This window comes from Rhipicephalus sanguineus, chromosome 3 (genome assembly GCF_013339695.2).
Source record: "Rhipicephalus sanguineus isolate Rsan-2018 chromosome 3, BIME_Rsan_1.4, whole genome shotgun sequence".
Lineage (NCBI taxonomy): Eukaryota > Metazoa > Arthropoda > Arachnida > Ixodida > Ixodidae > Rhipicephalus > Rhipicephalus sanguineus.
This window is the reverse complement of record NC_051178.1, coordinates 131928768-131946804: the sequence shown is the minus strand read 5'-3', so window position 1 is coordinate 131946804 and position 18037 is coordinate 131928768. Positions and strand designations below refer to the sequence as shown.

The 18037-nt window shown below is 46.7% G+C and overlaps 1 protein-coding gene across 1 annotated transcript in view; it reads right to left on the bottom strand.

Annotated features, from left to right (window-relative positions):
- Positions 1-2261: 2261 nt before the first annotated feature.
- The window catches only part of LOC119385855 (uncharacterized), a 29264-nt gene continuing 13488 nt past the window's right edge, over positions 2262-18037 (bottom strand). Inside the window, exons 4-5 of the mRNA XM_049414135.1 lie at positions 6322-6490; positions 2262-2669 (exon numbers count right to left, since the gene is read on the bottom strand). Coding sequence (XP_049270092.1) covers positions 2262-2669; positions 6322-6490 — 577 coding nt within the window. The remainder of the gene's footprint in view (positions 2670-6321; positions 6491-18037) is intronic.

The following is an 18037-nucleotide window of genomic DNA, read 5'->3' as shown; positions in this document are numbered from 1 at the left end:
CACTATTGGTGCGAAGTCACGTCCCTTTCCCACCCCTTGCTATACTACACTACACAAGAGCTTCCTATGCTTTAACATCTTCCCTCCTTCTCACCCTCACTTCCCTTTCTCACCCCTTGCTTCAATACTATGTATGCTCCCTTTCTCTCTCTTCCTCCCCCTTTCTATCTCTTTCTTTCTCTCTCTGTCTATTCCTTTCTCTCTGTCTCTCTCTTTTTGTCTCTTTCTACCTGTTTCTTTCGCTCTCACTGTTTCTATTACTTTGTCTTTTTTCTAGTTCTCCCGGCCATAGCAACGCAATCTTACGGTTCCCATAAATGCTTGTTCTGCTAGCGTGCCTGGATAGCCGAGTGATTACGATGCTCCCCTCCGGATAGTGCGTACGCTGGTTCGAATCCTACCACGCGAAGAAATGTATTTTTTTGCAAGAATTTCTCTTTCTTTTTCTGTCTATATATTTCTTTCTCTCTCTGTCAAATCCTGGCCGTACAGAGGGCCCGCGCGAGGGCCGTCAGGTTTAACCTGATGGTCCCCGAGTGGGCCTGGCCAGGTGACGTTGAGTTTACTCGCGTCTATTGTGGACCGAATAACGTTGTTTCACTCACTCACTCACTCACTCACTCACTCACTCTCTCTGTACTCGCTCTCTCACCCATCAGAGTTATTGCTTCCCACGCCGGGCAAATCGGCGCACGTGTTTTGGCTGCGAAGCAGAACATGAAGAGGATGAATCGAGCGCGTGCCGGTTCATGATGATGATAATTTCTGTTCGCGACTAAAGGGGCTTCTTAAACAGGCCCGCCGTTACAAGAACACACTTTTCTCGATACCCTAAACCGAAGTCTATTAAAGGAATCCTGTCACCGGCATTGCTTGAACTAATGCAGCGGAATGCATTGAAGGGGGCCCCGTTATACGCAACCATATGAGGCCAACAGATAATACAAGGAAAGCGCTATTCTCTTGGCTGCATTATTTGTTTGCTCCCAATGGCAGTGCTTGAGTAATTCCTAGCGTTAAGCAATCAGCACCTGTTTAAGATACATGGGGAACCTTTGTGAGCCAAATATTATCTGTTGGCTTCGTACGCTTTCAAAAACAAAGGGTGTGCTTGGGGCGTCCTTCTGTCGCACAAAAATATTCGTCATCTATCTCGCGTGCGTTTCCATGCGTTATCGCCGCCACGCGCCCGGTACTTCGAGGTCACGAACGGCGTACGCGTTATCAGCGTGACATAACATTACTCATAAGAAAAGTGGCAGGCGCCGACTTTGCACGAAAGGAAACACAAGCGAGCCAGATGACGATTGTTGTTGCGGGACAGAAAGACACCTTAAGTACGGCCCTCTTACTCGAGAGTGTATAGTTCTGTCTCGTGCTCGATTCATTTTCTATCATGGTTATCACGCGTTCTCCAGTGAGATAACAACCACACCTCGTTTGACAAGTTTCACATTGTCGTCCCACTGAGAGAACGTGCATTTAAGGTATACGTACACAGCGGTCCACCGTTACAGGGAACATCGGAGCGCCTGGCGGCCGGTTGGCAAGGAGTTTCGCGCAGGCGCTGCGCGCTGTGCGAGTGGTGATCTTTCGTAGTCCGCTACCGTCTGCTGTCACGCTTCGAATGGTCGCGAAGCGAGCCGTCCACGCAACGAGCGATCACCACTCATAGCATGTTAAAGGGACACTAAAGAGAAACAATGAATTGGTTTAAATTGGTAAAGCGTGCTCGGAGAACTCTTGTGTAGTTTATTTCACCACCATAGGTTTATTATTAGCGGAGAAAACCCAAGTTCAAAGTCTCATTTTTAAATTTCGCGCCGAACTTTGTAATTCGAGACGTAAAAGATTTCAAAGAGCATTTAACGTATTTTGGCGCCACTGGCTCGACGAAATTTCCACAAACTCGTTTTGTCAAGTCTCCGGCCCCCTCAGAGGACAATGTACTTCGATTTAACCGATTAGGAACTACGTAGGTCCAAGCAGGCGCCGTCAAAAATATGTGACGTCACGGCAAATGGTGCGGGAATTCCAAGGTGTCGTCACTACCTGTATTTTGTTTTTGCGCGTTTTCTCGCTTATTAAGCGTATTCTCGCAGCAAGCGTGGTGTTTTTGGTATCGTGGAAGACTACTTTACTAATGCGAGAAAAATCGTTTTGCTCTTTAGTGTCCCTTTAAGCGCCTGCACGAAACTCGCTGCAGCCGACGGCCGGCAGTGGCGCCGACCGGCCGACAGGCGGTCCGATGTTCCCCTTAATTAACAGTGGACCCATGTGTACACGTTTACAGCCTGCCGAATGTAGTAGTTACCGCACGCCAGCGAAAACCTCCAATTGTCGAAGTATTCGTCACATAGGCTGTATCCCAGTAAGGAGTCACGTATGCATACTATGACTCTGGTTCCGGGCAGCCGAAACCCGACGTTGTCGTAGCAGCACTCTCCCGGCTGAGGCATAGTGAGAATGCCGCCGGTCTCAGTGGTGCCGTACGCGTTGCGCGTCTCGTCCGGTTGCAAGGTGGCCCCCACTTCTCGAGCGACGGCCGCCGACAGTGGAGACCCCGCGAGCAAGATGCTGCTGAGCGACGGTGGCGGACCACGGCCGCTCTGCTGCACTTGACGCGCGTAGCCCAGAGCGCGAAGAGGCGGGCTCATGAACCACGTCACCTGCGCAGCGCAGCACGAAGGAGATGGCAATAGTGAGAACTGATACGCTGGTATTTAAAAATTATGCTTTTGGAGTGCCCTGGAAGAAAGAGGGCCATTGAGAAACAGACAACAGGACAGGGAGGACGCTAGTTTTCATATGATTTCAAATCCCGCTGAATACATTTACATGCCATGCGGAAGCCCACGAAATGGTATCGTGGCGCAGACGTAAAGCAACTTATCACAAATGTGTATCGCACAAGCTTTCCACGCAGATACTCGTTCTCGTTCATTGTTAGTAAGACAGGGGCAGCGCTAACACACTGTCTCAGAGTCATTGTTGATGCTGTACGCCTCAATAATCAATCTACCTTTTTCTTCTCTGTACTTTCCCATAACACGATGCATGCGAAAGAAGGGTGTGCAGTGGCATTGCTTGCAGTAGTCTACTGAGTGAACGGATATTTAACGATAAGCTATGCCATAAAGGCAAGAGATGGTACACCACATATATAAAAAATGAGCGCACTTTTTAAATGCGAAGCATTTCTTAGCGAACCTTTGGCACTTTGAGCGTTTCTATCTACGTATCTATCTATTTATCTATCTAGCCGCCTGCGTCTGGGTGCTCTCACGGTCGCCTCCTTAACTTGGTGTACACCAAAATTGGCATAACAGGGTAAGAGGATTTGACGAATATGATTGTCGGCTCATGACATGAATAACGTGAAAATCCTGTCGCGTACGTCGTCAAACCCTTTCCACTAGACACGTGTGGCCCATAACCGTTTTCCACGGGCCGCGGTGTACGGGCATGCGCCACAGGTGATTGACAGTTTATATCTACCCTGGAGCGCCGAAAAGAGACATTGGTAACTTAAATGCTAGAGAGTTAAGTAAAACCAACATCGGCAGCGTTGACTCAACGAATGGAAATAATGAAAATTAGGATCCCAGTAGGAATCAAACCCAAGCATTCTGCGTGGCAATCAGGTATTCTACCACTGAGCCACGCCAGGTCTATAAATTGGTTTGGAAAAACAGCCTAGGCAGGCGTAAATAGGTGCAACGTCAATTGTGGTTGTGGTGCTGGCTATCTAATTTTACAAGAAAGCAATAAACACTACATGATACTCCTACAATGTGTACTCCTACGATACGGGCGTCATATCAGATTGACGTCTGTAGTTCCAGTGTTGGCTCCGCTTTTATAGCAGTCTAATAAACATTACGTTTGTATTCCTATGATTCAGCAAGCTATATTGAAGCATTGCTCGACCCCGGAGGAATACATTAACTAAAGTTACATATGATATCCACGTCACCGCATGGTAAAGTCCACTTCGTCCACCAGAACGACGAAGTGTCCTCTTCATTTCTTAAGAGGCTGGGCGATGGCCTCATGCTGACCGAGGATGACGTCAGATTGATTGACAGCCATTTGTAGACTAGGCTACGTAGGCCACATACGCCCAGGTAGTCTACGAATAGGACAAACACCATCCACTGATGTTGGTCTACGTAACACTACCCAGGCCTACCAGCCTCGACGGCCTATGCCTCACCAACGCGAAAGGTGGCTTCAGGTTCCGACATGTTGCCGGCTCTGTCGACAGACAATTTGTCGACGAAATGACCGAGGCATCCACGAAATCCAACAGCTCTACTATACCACATACTTCAATACACATGGACCCCTCTTCACCACGACCACGACCGGATCCTATAACAAGTCATGACCAGCTGCTGGTGCTCACTGATCACGGTGATCATGCCCTTGTTCAAGAACTGTCAAGAACTTCTTGCACATGCATGCACACGGGTTCGCGAAACGCGCGTGCGTTCTCGGGACACGTATAAGCACTACATATCAGCTTACCGCTTCTGGTGTTGGTAATACCCACGCATGGAGGAAGGAATACTAAGGAGAGGCCCTATCGTATTTCAATGCATTGCGAAAAGTGTGGCGGAAGTGACGTCAGATTTATGGGGCAAACAAACCGGTTTGGGGCAAACAAAACAGCAGACGCCCCGCGGCGTGCTCTCCGCGGTGGTTAGCTTCTGCGCAGATTTGTAGTCCCGGCGTAAACTTAGCGCGTATTGAGACCTTGCGTATTGTGCGGTTCGCACGCAGTAAAATGTTGCAAGCAGACGTTTACCAGGCTGTTCGTGCGTGGCAGGCCCGAGCGCTGCGTGCTGAAATTCTTCGTGGAGCGTTTTTGTGCAACAGTACAGAATACCGGTACGTGCCGTGATCAAAAACGTTCAGCCCCTCGTATTCGAACTCACAGTGACTTACGCGTTCTGCTGGGCGTTAGGCCTTCCCTTTCTCGTAGCCCGATTTCCCGATCTGTTGCCGGATTAGCGGTTCTTTGTTCGTGTATATGGAGTGAGCGTAGTAGCTATTCGGCGCAACGCCAACCTATAGTTGACGTAACTTCACGTCGAAAAGAGGACACCGCTGTATTGTATACGCGATCGTGCACGTGAACTTTGTAATTCCAGTACGCACACAACAACAAGCACGCAGCGAGCGCACACAGCACAATACATACATCACGTAGTCCGATAACAACAACATAAGTTTATTGCCCTTTCGTTGAACGACACAGCCTCTAAAAACGTACGATGCCTTCGGCGCATGTTATGTACGGCGCGTCAGACGTCAAAAACGAAAGTTCACGTGTGTTCTGAGTTGACACAATGAGTAGGAAGCAACAGAGTGCACATCCGAGAGCTTCGCATGCAAATACCATGCATTAGTGATCAGCAATAAAGCGAACGTGTACGTACACATGAAAAGTGACACCCGGTACTTTCCCCAGTGCATGCGATTTGCACCGGGTATACGCAACCATACGCGACAGCTGGGCATTGCGTAGCTTTCCTAAAGAACACACAAGGAGCAGCATGCGTGAATCGACTGCGCCGCAGCGCCGCTTGCACGGCGAAAAAAAAAAAAAGGCTCGAATCACGCATGCGCTTGCAAACGACACGGCGGAAATCGCGAAATGTTTCGAGGCTCCTTCGTTAGGAGGCGATGCGGGTGTTTGCGATGTGGAGGCTTCACGAATGTGACGTTTGGGCCTCTCCTTATTTTTCCTTCCTCCATGTACCCATGCTGTCATTGGCAGCGTTACCCAACCGTAAACAACTGCTTATATAACACATATGCAGCTCTTCAACATATATATGTGTGCGTATAAAATATATACAAATCTTTAGCGTCATTTTGTAACGTGTCCGCTCAGTAAAAAAAAAAAAATTACGCCACAGTCACCTACCCGCAGCATGCTTCGCATAACATCGACTCCCACGGTACGTGGGATCTGCCGAATTTTTTGTTTGTTCAAGGTGTCTAGTGGCTCTACAGTTAACGGCAGTCTAACTACGTTTATCTAGCAAGCAGAACCCCCTCCACCCTCACTCTCTCTCTACACAAACAAAACACAGTTGTTATTGTGCATAGGCGAGTTCATCGCGATGATGAAGACATAGAAGCATCGCAATTACGAAAGTGTGTGCGAAGCGGGATACGGATGAAGTGTTCACAATAGTGTAACTAGCATATCCAAGCTATCTAACTGTAAATATCGTTAATCGTATCTAAGGCAGAGTCTGAGGTACCGATCACTGCCAGAATTCCCCCGAAATGGGTGTTGAACTTGACCTTATGCCTGACAACGGCGTCTACAAGGCCGTGTATGCGTTCACGCTGCCCAATCATCAGGTATGTGGCGCCGAGGTACAGTCCCTTGAGGTAGAGCGTGAAACCAATGTAGGTGCAGATGTTGGCACCGGTGACGCATATGTCATCTGACGTCAGTGGCTGAGTGACCCTGCACAATATAAAATCAATATTAACGGCGGAGCTCTTTTAAGGCGGCCGTTAGTCCGTGAGCCGCGAACAGAAAATGATCATCGTCTTGAACCGACACGCCCTCTCTTCGTCCTCTTCTTCATTGTCGTCGCCTTCGCCTTCGCTACCAGAACACGTGCGCCGAGTTCTCCGGCACGGGATGCAATAACTGTACAGAGAAACAAAGAGAGAAAGAGGGAGAGAGAGAAATAAAGAAAAAAGAAAGAAAGAGAGAAAGAGACAAATTCTAGGGGAAAAATTTCTTCGCGAGGCGAGATTCGAAACTGCATACCCACGATCCGAAGGCGACCGTCTTAACCCCTCGGCTATCCGAGCACGCTAGTAGAGCATCGCATAACAAGAATGACAAGACTCGGGGGTTCCCCAAGGATCTGTTTTAGGACCAATTCTTTTTCTGGCATTTGTTAATGATCTATGTTCGATAGTTGAGGCTCCTATTATAATGAAACTTTTTGCAGATGATTGCTTGATTTATTCCCCACTTGCGAAGGTGATCAAATTAATCTGAACAGGCGCTTACAGGCATTAGAACAGTGGTGTATAAAATGGGACATGGAAATAAACTATAACAAGACGACATTTACGCGTATTCACTCAAGTGGGCGGGAATTGTCCTTCATGTATCACACCGGAAATCACCCTTTAAATAGTGCCACCTGTTTCAAATACCTAGGAGTTAGTATTATGTACACATTGAAATGGCACTCGCATATCGATAACATCTGTTCTAAGGCAAACAAAAAACTGTATTTCCTAAAGAAAAAACTGGAACATGCCACACCAGATGTAAAGCTAACTGCTTACAACACATTCATACGTCCTGTCTTAGAATACGCTAGTATTGTATGGTCGCCTCACCAGAAAGCGTTGTGTACAAAAATTGAGAGAATAGAGAAATTAGCAGTCCGTTTCATATGAAGTAAATACCGACGCACACACTCCGCCACGGCTTTGTTAAAGTCCTGTGAGCTTGAGTCTTTGGAACATCGCAGGCGCAAACATCGACTGAAATTTCTTTTTAGGATTATAAGCGCGCAAACAAAAGTAAATGAGGATTTATATCTTCAGCCGCCTGGAAGGCGTTGTGATCGTCTTAATAATAGTACAGCAGTTCAACCTTATTTCACGCGCACGAATGCTTTCCGTCACTCCTTTTTCCCAGACACAATAGAAATGTGGAATAGTTTACCCAATGCGGTTGTTCAACAAACAACTTCAGTGAATTTCGAAAAAGCGTTAGACAGTTTTCTTTGTAGTGATGCGCGCTAAATTCTGCTGCGAGCATTTATTCGTCGATTTTTATCTGTATAGTCACTGCTTGTTTCTTATTTTTCTGTTGTTGGTTATTCATGTCTTATTTCTATGTGCTTTTGAATGTTTCTTTTTTTCTTCGAATGTTATGTATTATGTGAAACCCTCCCTGTAATTACCCCAAGCACGGGGTTGACAGTATCAAATAAATAAAATAAAAAATTGGCCGCGTATCTGCGTGCGTCGCTGCAAATGTCGTCTAAAGACGATAGAAGAGGCGCTACGTGAGATATGGACGCCATCTGGCAATACGTCGGGAAACATGAGTGCTGTGTTGCGGGCTGGTGGTCCCGGCGCAGCAGCAGGCGAAGACCGGCGGTGACCAACGCGACCGGCGGGGACGCCAGCCAGCCCCAACACGCGGTTTGGCGGGAAGCGCCGAAGCAGAAGGAACGTCCGCACTCAACGAGTGCTCCCCACACACTCTTTTTATTTACACGTCGCCTGAGTAAAACAGGAATGCCAGAGCGGCACCCCATGACATTCATACAGTGCAATACGGAACCGAAACCGAAACACAACAATGAGCTCGTGCAGAGGGCACGGAGGAAGACAAGTTTCAGCGCAGTCGCATTTTCAGCGCAGCTTAAGAAACTAGTATCTCTAGAATTACGTATCTATGTATTTTCTAATAAAGGAACACAGCACCTAATATTTACCTAGTGATGTTGCGCCTCAGATATGCGTAATGTTTGCTTTTTGATCAACAATGTACACAAGTATGAACCTAGTCATCCGTTCAAGGTGGCTGGCCCTTGGGCAAGTGGTTCAAATTTGGTCGGGTGGCTGAATCGAGGGACGTGCCGACAAACAGAAAGACAGACAGACAGAAAGACAGACCAAAATTTAGGCGTTTAAGTTCCCCAAGAAAGACTATCGTCTTTAATAAATAAATAAATAAATAAATAAATAAATAACTACGTAGCTTTTTAAAGCGGGAAAGCGGCTGCTGGCAGCTGCTGCACGCTTAGCGAAACCGGCGTGTTCATAAGATAAATGCTCAAAGTATATATAGTGTGGGCGGTAAAAAATCTGCGAACCGTGGGAGCGAGGTAAAAAGCAATTTGTCCCTCTATAAAAGCTGCTAAGGTGCTACCTTAAAAAAAAAGAAAAAGTAAAACCAGGTGCACTATAAGCTTTTACGCACATCCGCTGAAAATCGGCGCTGCACGTGTGGAGGCCTCACAGCGAAATGGATTCTCTTTTATGACTCTCAATTTTGTGTAGGGGCCTAATAGCAATCAGAACATTTTCGAAATAGCGAAACCGATCACTCATTATGTCCTTCTACGTCTGGAACGCGAATATGAGTTTCTCCAGTCAACAACCCTCACTCGGCAGCGTCGAGACAGTAGAGGAGGCATCTTTGTGGTATTTCGATGTTCTTGGGAAGCCCGGATGTCCCGCTGCTATACGCGATCATGGCGACATCGTCCTCACAGGTGGCGCTGCTCCAGTTGTCACGGAAGTGCTTCTCGTTCGCCCACTGCGGAGGCGACACACACGTGAAGCCCGGCGCACGTGAAGCCCGGTCAACAGACAGCGCACCCTGTCGAAAAATAAAAATGACGACGATACATTCAGACGAGGATTTGCATCAAAATGAAGCAAAACAGAAAGGTCGATATCATGTGATCGCCTTGTCGTCGTATGAGTGCACAAAGAAACACTTGCGTGGAGCCACTTGTGCGACGGGAGACTGTTCTAGACGTTCTCGACTGCGCCTTCCGTGCTGATACCCGCATGCACCATCCTTGTACATACAACTAAATCGCGATCTTGGGCTAGTTGGTGCACGGTCTGACATATTTTGTAGGCACAAAGAAACAAGGACAAGAAATGAGAGGACTCGTGCCAACACCACTGGTCACAGGACTGGCAGCAGCCCTGTACCCCTTGTCCTCGTTTCTTTGTGCCTTTAAAATTTGTCAGACCTTGTACGTACGCTTGAGTTCGTAGGCGTTTAGTGCTTCTGGATATTCTCATTTTTTTGTACTTTTTCTTATTTTCTTGCCAATAGAGCAACAAATTATATATAAAGCTCGCTTTATAGAAATCTCACTGCTATGGCATGTATTATGTATAGTCACCTTGAGCTTCAGCTCCGGTAGCAAAGGAATCAGCCTGTCGGCTGTTCCCGAATCCGTGAGGAGGTGCGTGATGTCCAGCGACCTGCTGCTGGCCAAGTGCTCCGCTGGAAAAAAAAAAAAAGATGGCTAACAAGAAGAGAGAGAGAATTAAACTTTATTGAGGGACCAGGCGCGCGTGCTCTTCGCCCAGAGGTGGGTGACTTCCTCTTTCCAGGTAGCCATGGCTTGCAGCTGACGCTCGAGCCCTGTCCACCAACCGGAGCTGGTCCTCAGGGTTCGCGGACGTCAACAAGAAGTGAAAATAGTTTTTCGCGCTTGCAGAACACTGGAGTGTTAACGATATGTTCAGCCACAGGTGGTCGCTCTGGTCACCACACTTTCAAGCAATGTCCTCAATCTCAATCAGCTACCGGGCTAGGCCGCAGTCACGAAATTTAATTCCGCAAGGGCCGGGACAGCGAAGAAGGTAGGATCGAGAAGCAGAAAGGGGGGGGGGGTGTACTTGAAACAAACTATATGCCTTTCCCATATCTAGGGCTCCGTGTTTTCGGATAAATTCGAAAAAATCTGATAAACGCTCACCGGTAAAATTTTTGACAATTCGGATTTATCCGATAAACTCCAATTTTAACGGCCAATGTGACCCTTTTTCGTTCTTTATCGAAAGCCCATGTTCTAAGCGGTCATTGATACTGCAGAATAATGGCAGCACTGGGCCGCGCCAGAGGACATCAAATATTGATACATCGGCGGTTTGACCGATATGAACTTTACCTCACGTCAACGGTATCTCGAAGACCGCAACCATCACACATTTAACAAAGGGCTTGTCGTGCACGGAGCGAGATACGTGAGCGTATGTATGGCCCACGGGAGCGCGAGACGACATCTTGAGGCAGTTGAAACTCGATCTAACGAAACCAGATTTCATGAAGTTCCCGATATAACGAAGAAATTTCTATTCCCCGGCAAATACCCACAGGGTTCAGTGCTGTCATCAAGCCGAACTAACGAACTAATTTGGCCACCAAACACGATTTAACGAAGTTTTCCTGAAATAACTGGGTAAAAAAGCGGTGATTTCTGTCTAGTTTTGACCGAGACTGGTTTTTCTTCGAGCGGGCGCTCTAACGCTATCGCGTTAAAACATCTATAGGTGCCATAGTTACGACCCTAGCTTTGCTTTGACGAGGCTTCACGCCCCGAAAATCCACAAAACAACGGACTTGGCAGCAGGTAGTGTTCTTACGTACGGGATGGTGCGAGAGACGGCAGTGTTTGCTTTTGTTATTTCATGGTTTATGCGACGGATAGCAAAGATCATCGCCCCTCACCTATCTATCGGCCTGCTGACACAGTCGCTGTATTCGTTCTCCGCGTCATCGCATATCAGTAAGCAGTCACAACTCAACATGACGTGATCTACCTGGCTTGCATCGCCCGGACATAGTGTCCCTTACGTCAGGGCCGCCCTCGGGCCACTTTAGGGCCGCCCACGCGGACATTTCAGACGCGCAGACATGTGTTGCCGACAAAAACAATGCCGTGGTAGCTTTAGGGTGCCGCTTCGCTACAGTTTTAAATTTCGAAGGACCAAAAATCTTTCTTTATATTACGAAAATCCCGGTTCAGCGAAGGAACTGGAATTTCAATTGTATGCAGTCTCCTGGCGGCAGAGGGGCGCGCCATACGACATCAAATATACGGACCTCGCAAAGTATGCGTTCCTCTGTTACCAAAAACTTTAAAGTTGTAATACGCTCAAACGTAGGTGTTTTGTATTCAAGTATTTGTGTTTGTGTGTATATGTGTTTGTTCGTTCAAGTCTTCCAGACATCTAAACTACGCTTCGTGCGTTCTGGTGCTTTCCTGTTCAGATATCATTTCATCAGAGATATTGGACTATTGACAATAATGCAAAATTAAACTCCGATTTTCGGTTAATTGAGAATTTACGAGAAATAAACCCCGATAAACGTCGAGTTCCCGCCAAAAAAAAAGCATAAACTCCAAAAACGCCCTCCGTATTTCGAGAAAAATAAACTCCGAAAATACGGAGCCCTACCCATGTCACATATATACATATATGGGTCATTTCTGAAGGGCATTTGTTGTCATAGGATTCGAACAACATATCGATACCGATCTGCAGAATTACCAAAATCTGGACGCTGATTCTGTAATAGAGTTTTGGTCCACCGCATGGGTTCCACCGCATGGGAACAAAGCGTTATTAATCGCAATAGGCGAGAAAATAATGCGAATACCATTTACCAAAGTCATAAAAATTCCGTCACAAAGTCATAAAAAGACATCGGACGGAGGCAGTCACGTGCGGGCGCGGGCCGCTGCCAGAAAGGTGCGCGGGCCGCGTGTTTGAGACCCCTGCTTTACAGCCTTTCTCGTTTTCTTTTCTTTCATTTAGCTGAAGTTAAACTTGGTGTCACTTTGTTGTGTAATGAATGGCATGTTGAAATCTGTCAAGTACAATTCTATATCAACCGTCAATTTAAGTTTGTCCCCCCCCCCCCCTCCGCTCCGTGCCCGCCACTTTTTTTTTAATTCTTGAGCATTCGTATCGTTGCGCAAAGGCACTATTGGGACACTGAGTTCAGACGCCAATACGTTGTTTCGCGATCGTTACGAGACACCTCTCCACACGCCACACCGTGTTGCAACACATTTGATAAACCTATTAGAAATTTCTATGCTGTCATCATTTTTTAACAAGTTTCTTGAAAATATTCTTGAGCAACAGCGAAACGTGGCTATAGATGTGTGACAGTCATTATGGAGCTGAAACTTTGTCTCTCTTGTTTAGGAATTTTTAAAATTACACCAGGACGAGATTTCGCAATGCTTGACGGTGTCATCGTCTTGTCGTCTACTGAAGAGTAGGGCCTAGCCATGCAAGCCGTTTCTTGGTTGTGACAGACCATACCATATTGTGCTGTTACGGCGCACGGTTACTGTTACTGATCTTAAAATATTGCTTGGTTTTTCGCTGACATTTGTAAGAGCTCGAGGTAAAGAAAGAACAAGGTGGCAGCTGCAAAAGATTTAGGCGAATACGAGAAGGCAGTTTTTCAATATATACGAGCGTTGCCTGTCAAAAAGAAGTATTCTGAACAGCAGAAATATGACTTGTTTATTTGCCTTGTTTTACTCACGTTACTGAATCCCCAGTCTCCCCCCCCCCTCTCTTTTTTTTGTTTTGCTATACAACAAAAGATAAACATTATTCGAGCTGACCGATCGCCTCACTTGGTCAACTGCACCATATCTATGTATGAAGTGTTGCAACCGTCTCTTTGTCGCGGCCTCCTGTGAGCGCTGTCGCTTACACGTACTTTCCCCGAAGCAATATTGTGCTGTGAAAGTATTTATACCTATCGACTCGTGCAGGTAAATCGATGGAGGATTTTCTTTTAAATTTAGACGTGAAAACATCCGAAGTAGGCTGAAATAGAACCCGATATCCCGAACAACTTCAGATAAAAAAAACACCAGGCCTGCGCGAAAAGCGCAGCACAGTCACAGCGAAAGCTCGAAGAGCGGCATTTCTAGAGCCCGTTATAAACTCTCTTGTGGCTACTAACACAACTACACTAGCAACGTACCCACTACGCCACAAACGATAATTTTTGTGAAGTTGGAAGCACCCACCACGCCATTACTCGTCATTCTGCGGAGAAGCGAGGTACCATCTTTAAGGCATTATGTGCAGTTTCTTGATGGGACGACTGATGACGATGAAGAATTATGACTGAGTCTTTTGTAATGGGTTGGAAGCTTTAAATGACCAACTAGTTACGTACTTCGCATTGTGTGACGCCCGGTCGTTATTTCATTCTCCCACCACACTTTATAACATACGCTAACGTGAGAAAGAGATAGAGAAAGGGAATTAACTTTACCCTGAGGAAATGGATCATGGGAGCCTTATGGGCTTCCTTGGCAACCAATAGAAGTGCACTTGCGCGGAACCCACTACACTATAAATCATAATTTTTGTGAAGGAAGGAAGCAGCCACTACGCAATTTTTCGTCATTCTGCGCAGAACCGTAGTATCTGCTAAACACCTGTGAGGCATTGTGCGCACTTTGTTGATGCTGTGGCTAATGAACGTGAAGAATTATGGCAGAGCTCTTTGTAATGGGTTGGAAGCATTCAACAACTCACTCGTTGCACAATTCGCATTGTGTGACGCCTGATTACAGAATTCGCATTGTGTGACACTTGGTTGTTATTTTACTCTTCTACCACGCTACATTACATATGGTAATGTGGTTCCTCCCCGACATGAAGACTGTATAGGGTCTTTTTGCAAGGCAGTTTCAAGCACCGGCATGGCTCAGAGGTTGAATACTGGGCTCCCACGCAGAGGGCCCAGGTTCGAACCTCGTTCCATCCTGGAGTTTTTTTTTCTTATTTCGAGCGATAGTGGTTACGGACACCGGCGGCGGCGGCGGACAACTACGGCGCCAAAAACGGCCGGTGAAATGATCTCATAACAGCTTTCGCTGTAAAACTCAATGAACAAATATAGACAAGAAAAAGGAAAGTGAAAAAATAATCAAAAGCACTATACACTCGCGCTATTGCAAGCGTGCAGAGAAGCCCTCCGTCGGCAGGGTCCGAAACACATAGGGTGGTCACTCATCGGCGCTGCGAATAGAGCCCATACAAGCATTTTTCATGCACATAAATATAAGATGACATAGTTGACGCGTCTTCTTGCGATTCGACGCAAGAAGAGGCGTCGTTTTCGTGTGTCTGAGTTGGGCGCTGCAAAATTCAACTATGTACAAACAACTATATCCCCTACCTTGGCTCTTTAAGATTGCCATGCGAGCGGAGGTTGCACGAGCAACGCGAAGCAGGCATGAATTCCAAATGCACTATGATTTGCGTTCGCTAATAAGGAGAGAGAGAGAGAGAGAGAGAGAGAGAGAGAGAGAGAGAGAGAGAGAGAGAGAGAGAGACGTGATATGCGATTATAATTTCTAATTGCGAACTTGTGGTGACTTGAACTTGCGACATAGGATCCAACGTTGGCGGATTCCTTACCCTGCGTGAAGTCTCCGACGATGATGACCGTTGCTCCGGTGAAAATCACGGCGCACAGGGAGACTAGGCCGTCGACGCTGGAGCTGCAGAAGCGTGTGTATACGCGGTCACCCCTGCCGAGCCCGAGAGCCTGCAGGCCGGCCGCGCAGGATTTGAAGCGCCGCAGCAGCTCGACGTGGGACACCGCTCTGTCGTGGTATAGCTGCAGATCAGTAAAAGGAAACGGCACGAGCAAAAGGCGGTGGCTTGGTCTTGATATGTGGATGTGCATATCGAAGTATTGGAACAAATAGCATAAACGAGATCTGGAACTATATGAGATCCATGACAGAGAGAGAGGATTTCTGCTGCTGCTGTCATGTTCCGTGTAAATTCCAAATCAATAACATCGCCCCAGGTGTCGTTCTATGAGCGAGTGAAAGCGCGCGAGTGTTGCCGACGCCGCTCAAGCAGAGATGAAACGAGCTGGCCGTCTCCGTCGACCGCACGTAGGCAAGAGCTGGAAGGGGGGGGGGGGGTTGCGCGGATCCAGTGGGAAATGACCTACCAGGCGTGGTCGCTCGCGCCGTACACCGTATATTTATTGGGGATCAGCGAATGGCTCATAGCTTTGTACATGTTTTACACTCATAGCAAAGTTTGAATTGAAGCCATAGACAGCACGGACGTCACTTTGCTCTCTTTGGCGTTCCGTGTTTAGAATTCTCATCTAGTGAGCTATTAGCCTTACTTCGTATGATATTGCAGTTTGCTGCTATCACATCCATCGCATCCGTTGTGGGGAAAATTTGACTTTTTTTTATTCCCCAGCACTTTTTTGCGCACGTCTTCCTTTACTGCTCTTCCAACAATTAATGATAAGTACACACTGCTTTGGCACTAGCCGCAGAGTTATGAAAGCCTAATAACAACCACGAATAAAAAAACAAAACAAAATAACATCGAGCCAATAAGTCTACACGTGCGTCTCCCCCCGGGGTTTTTGCCGGATTTTCGCAGCAGGCGAACGCACCGAGCCAATTTGCTCTTTCCAAGACCTCGACATTTTCCTCCTTGTCGCAAACTCGTGGCACCAGACATCTGTAACACCGCAAAATGCTGCAGCACTCGCAGTGCGCACATCATTTTTCACCACAGGTGTTTAGTGAGACGAAACGCCCGAAGTCACTGGCGCCATATGAACGGCCTTATAGTATCAGCGCTATGAGGTCTGGGTGGCTCATATTTAGAACTGAAGTTGAAACAGCGCGACTGAAGCATCGAGACCACGCAACAGATACCACAGTACAGCGATTGTTGACTAGTGCCTGTTTCTTGGTCTCCATGTTATAGACGCGTTGTTTTGTAAATATCAGTTATAAGTGAAATTAACTGACAGTTTTTATTGCAGGAGACACCTGCGAGCAGCACCGGCAGGCATGTGCAAACGAAGCAGATAGTGATAGTAGAGGAAGTTTCACGCACGCACACGCACACACGCACATGCCCACACGTGCACACGCAGATATACATATATATATATATATATATATATATATATATATATATATATATATATATATATATATATAGAGAGAGAGAGAGAGAGAGAGAGAGAGAGAGAGAGAGGGAGAGAGGAAAGTGAAAAAGGGATGCCTCTCATGTAAGAGGAGCAATCGGAAGTATGTTTGTTGGTATCTGCAGGTGAGTTCATAGAAAGAGGGCAGACCTGCAAATTTTAAGCCTGAGCACCACTTATCAGGTGCTGTAGATTGCCAAACAAGTCACAAACACACACAAATAAATATGCGGAGAGTACTTATTTGAGCAGGATTGAAGGAAACTCACCTCCACCAGCTGCTCATCGTTGCATTATCCCCGGCCGCACGGCTCACCTTTCGGGCGTCATCAGCAAGGAATTTTAGAGGGAAGTAGCAAAACACCTTTCCTTGTTAGGTTGTCGATTGTTATCGCTTTGACAAAATTAAGTGAGGGATTTCGCCATATTGTCATCGTGTGTGCAGTGTCGAGCTCTTTGCGACGTGGACCTTGTTTCGAGGTCGATGCGGAAATTAAAATTTTGACAGATGGGCTGAAGGGTACACTGCTAAACAGTAACAACAACAACGACAACGACAATGAAATTGTGCTTAGCAGCTCCTGGTATATTGGTTGATTAAATTCCTGATTGTTTCAGCTACTGGTCGATAGGAAAAGGAATGTCTGCAGCGGATAGCGCAGCCACATTTCTTTCTTTTTTTTTTACAGCGAAAGCTGTTATGAGATCATTTCAACGGCCGTTTTTGGCGCCGTAGTTGTCCGCCGCCGCCGCCGGTGCCAGTAACCGCTATCGCACGAAATAAGAAAAAAAAGAAAATCACAGCATATCCACGGAGTGAATGATGATGAGTGGGCGAAGCTGCGGAGGTTCATCGGTAAACCGTGAATCTTCCGTGAATTCTGCCCAGTACATCATCACCGACGTGAGATCGGGCGCGTTTATACTAAAGGTTCGATGAGTTATGACGACTTGCAGCTCACTTTAATTTTACATGTACGCTGTGAATTTTCATTGTTTAGAAAACCATTGCTTTAGAAAATATCTGGCGTCTTTCGTTAAGCAGCTGGCGTCTTTTCGTTTTGCTTTAGAAACATCTGGCGTTCTTTCGTTTTGCTTTTACAAAACATCTGGCGTCTTTCGTTGGTTTATTTCATCAATCAACGGCGTTTTGAACAAAATTTTTATTGTTTAATCACGCACAGGAGAAATCTCACCAGGCACTACCTTGGAGGTAAACAATGGCTGCTAATGGGAATGAGAGACAGAAGAAGTCGGCTTTTAGCTAACACTGCGAATTTTTTATTGTTCAACAACGCACAGGAAAATCTCCCACCGGCACCACCTGGAGGTCAAAGCGTAAGACTGGTTACGCACTACGAACTACTACGACTACGAGGGACGAACGGGTGCCGCCTTAAGGAGCTTCGCCCCTAAAAAAGGAAATAAGAAACCAATTTCAGGATGGAACAAGGTTCGACCTGGGCCCCTCTGCGT